Source organism: Pediculus humanus, genomic scaffold (assembly GCF_000006295.1).
Source record: "Pediculus humanus corporis 1103172108297 genomic scaffold, whole genome shotgun sequence".
Classification (NCBI taxonomy): domain Eukaryota; kingdom Metazoa; phylum Arthropoda; class Insecta; order Psocodea; family Pediculidae; genus Pediculus; species Pediculus humanus.
Genome location: NW_002987866.1, coordinates 292,953 through 295,000, shown reverse-complemented (window position 1 = coordinate 295,000; position 2,048 = coordinate 292,953). Strand labels below are relative to the sequence as shown.

Below are 2,048 nucleotides of genomic sequence, written 5' to 3'. Positions count from 1 at the left end.
TTATTAAAATTCAGTTATTATTATTATTATTATTATCGGGGGTACAAGCACGTGAACAAAAAGTTAAACATTGGAAAAGTGGGAAAAAAACCTTTTTAGAAATTATTATTATTATTATTATTATTATATTGAACGAATAGTTGTATTTTAACAATGTTAAAAACATTAATCAACATCAGTTCGTAACGGTTCGAATGATAAACATTAATTTCCTGTCTCGAAGTGGTTTTACTCCTGACAAATGTGTCGTCAGCAGTAAAAGAAGAATTTTCTAGAAAGAATTTCAATCATTCTAATAAAAAAAAAAAAATATGTATATATTTTATATAAATTTTTATTATTTTTAAAATCCGTACGTAATTCGCGCCGCCATTTTTATTTTCATTTTCATTTTAAATAAACAATTTAAATTTTTTTTTTTATTGGTGGGGTAGAGGAGGGGGAAAACAAACGGTTGTCTTTTAACGGATTTTTTTTAAAACTTTTTAATTATAATACTTTATCGAATGATGAAATTTATTTTTCTCCTGGAGAAAATTTATTTTTTGTCTGTTCTCCTGGAAAAGCTAAAAAAAAAAGGTACTTAAGTATTTTTTTTTTATTAAGTTGTTTGAATATGTATATTCATCCATGTTTACAAAATTTTATTTTTTGTTTTAATATTCATTATTATTATTATTATTACGTTACGTTGTTTGTTTTTTTTTTTTTTCTATGGAAAAGCCATCTTATGGATTTTTTTTTTTTTTACTTTCCTTCAATTTTTATAATAAAAAAGTAAACATAATTTTTTATGTAAACAATTTTTATGCGTTGAAAATACTCAAAAAAAAAAAAAAAATTATGTTGAAAATGTGATTTTAGTCTCTGGAAAATAATAATCCCCTCCCTTTCCCCTCCCCTCTCCCTTCCTCCCCGTGAAAGTCTGGAAATAAAAGTCAGATGTTTTTATTTATCATTATTATTATTAATAAATAATTTGTTGTTTGTTTGTTTGTTTAGACGTGTCTCGTGAGTCAAGATATCGGGTATCAAATATTTGCAACGGCTTCCAGTTTTTACGTCCCCCTATTCGTTATATTAATTTTATACTGGAGAATATTTCAAACGGCGAGGAAAAGAATACGAAGGAGAGGAAATCAAAATGCCGTCGGTGGTGTCCAGTTGAAAAATCCATCAGGTGGAGGAGTCGTCGCTGGTATGATTTTTTTTTTTTTAATATAAAATAAATAAAAGAATTTTTTTCGTATTTAATCGTAAAAATTTTGCTAGGAGCAGCTGGTGGTAGTGGTGGTATGGCAGCAGCAGTTGTTGCAGTCATAGGTCGACCACTTCCGACAATATCAGAAACGACGACGGCGTTCACGACCGTGTCGTCGACGAACACGTCGCCGGAAAAACAACCCGTCGGCAATGGAGTCGAACCTGATCTTCCAACAACCGATTACATGAGTTCTTATCAGCAGACAGTTACGTATCCCATACCGATAAAAACAAGAGTGCGCGAAGCCGCGGATTCGAAACGTGAAAGAAAAGCAGCAAAAACTCTCGCCATTATAACCGGAGCTTTTGTCATGTGTTGGCTTCCCTTTTTCATATTGGCCATATTACTTCCTCTGTGTAAAACTTGCGATTTTAATCCCTACATGATATCATTCTTTTTATGGTTGGGATATTTTAATTCTACTCTTAATCCAATTATATACACTATATTCAGTCCGGAATTCCGACACGCTTTTAAAAGACTTCTTTGCGGTCACAAGGGAAGCATTCGTAGGAGGAATGTCAGGAATTTCGGTCCGAGACATCTTCAATGAAATTTAAAGAAAAGTCGGTCGTTTTAAAAATAATTAAGACGACCGACTTTGCGACATTTTATTTTCTGAACAAAAAAAAAAATTATTAATAATAATAATAATGACGAGGGTTCGTTTTCAACCACAAGCAACAAACGGGTAGAAATTTATAATCGATTATTTTTTAAGTGTCAAGGATTTATCGTGCGTGGAAAAGTTAATTATAATAATAATAATCATTGTGTGTGTGTG

At 31.0% G+C, this 2,048-nt stretch overlaps 1 protein-coding gene across 1 annotated transcript in view; it reads left to right on the top strand.

The window, feature by feature from the left end:
- Window positions 1–1,817, top strand: part of Phum_PHUM559700 (class A rhodopsin-like G-protein coupled receptor GPR5ht2, putative) — a gene marked incomplete at both ends in the record, with an annotated part of 14,389 nt that extends 12,572 nt beyond the window's left edge. Inside the window, 2 exons of the mRNA XM_002431876.1 lie at window positions 1,003–1,198; window positions 1,237–1,817. Of these exons, the coding sequence (XP_002431921.1) occupies window positions 1,003–1,198; window positions 1,237–1,817 (777 nt within the window). The remainder of the gene's footprint in view (window positions 1–1,002; window positions 1,199–1,236) is intronic.
- Between the last annotated feature and the right edge of the window lie 231 nt (window positions 1,818–2,048).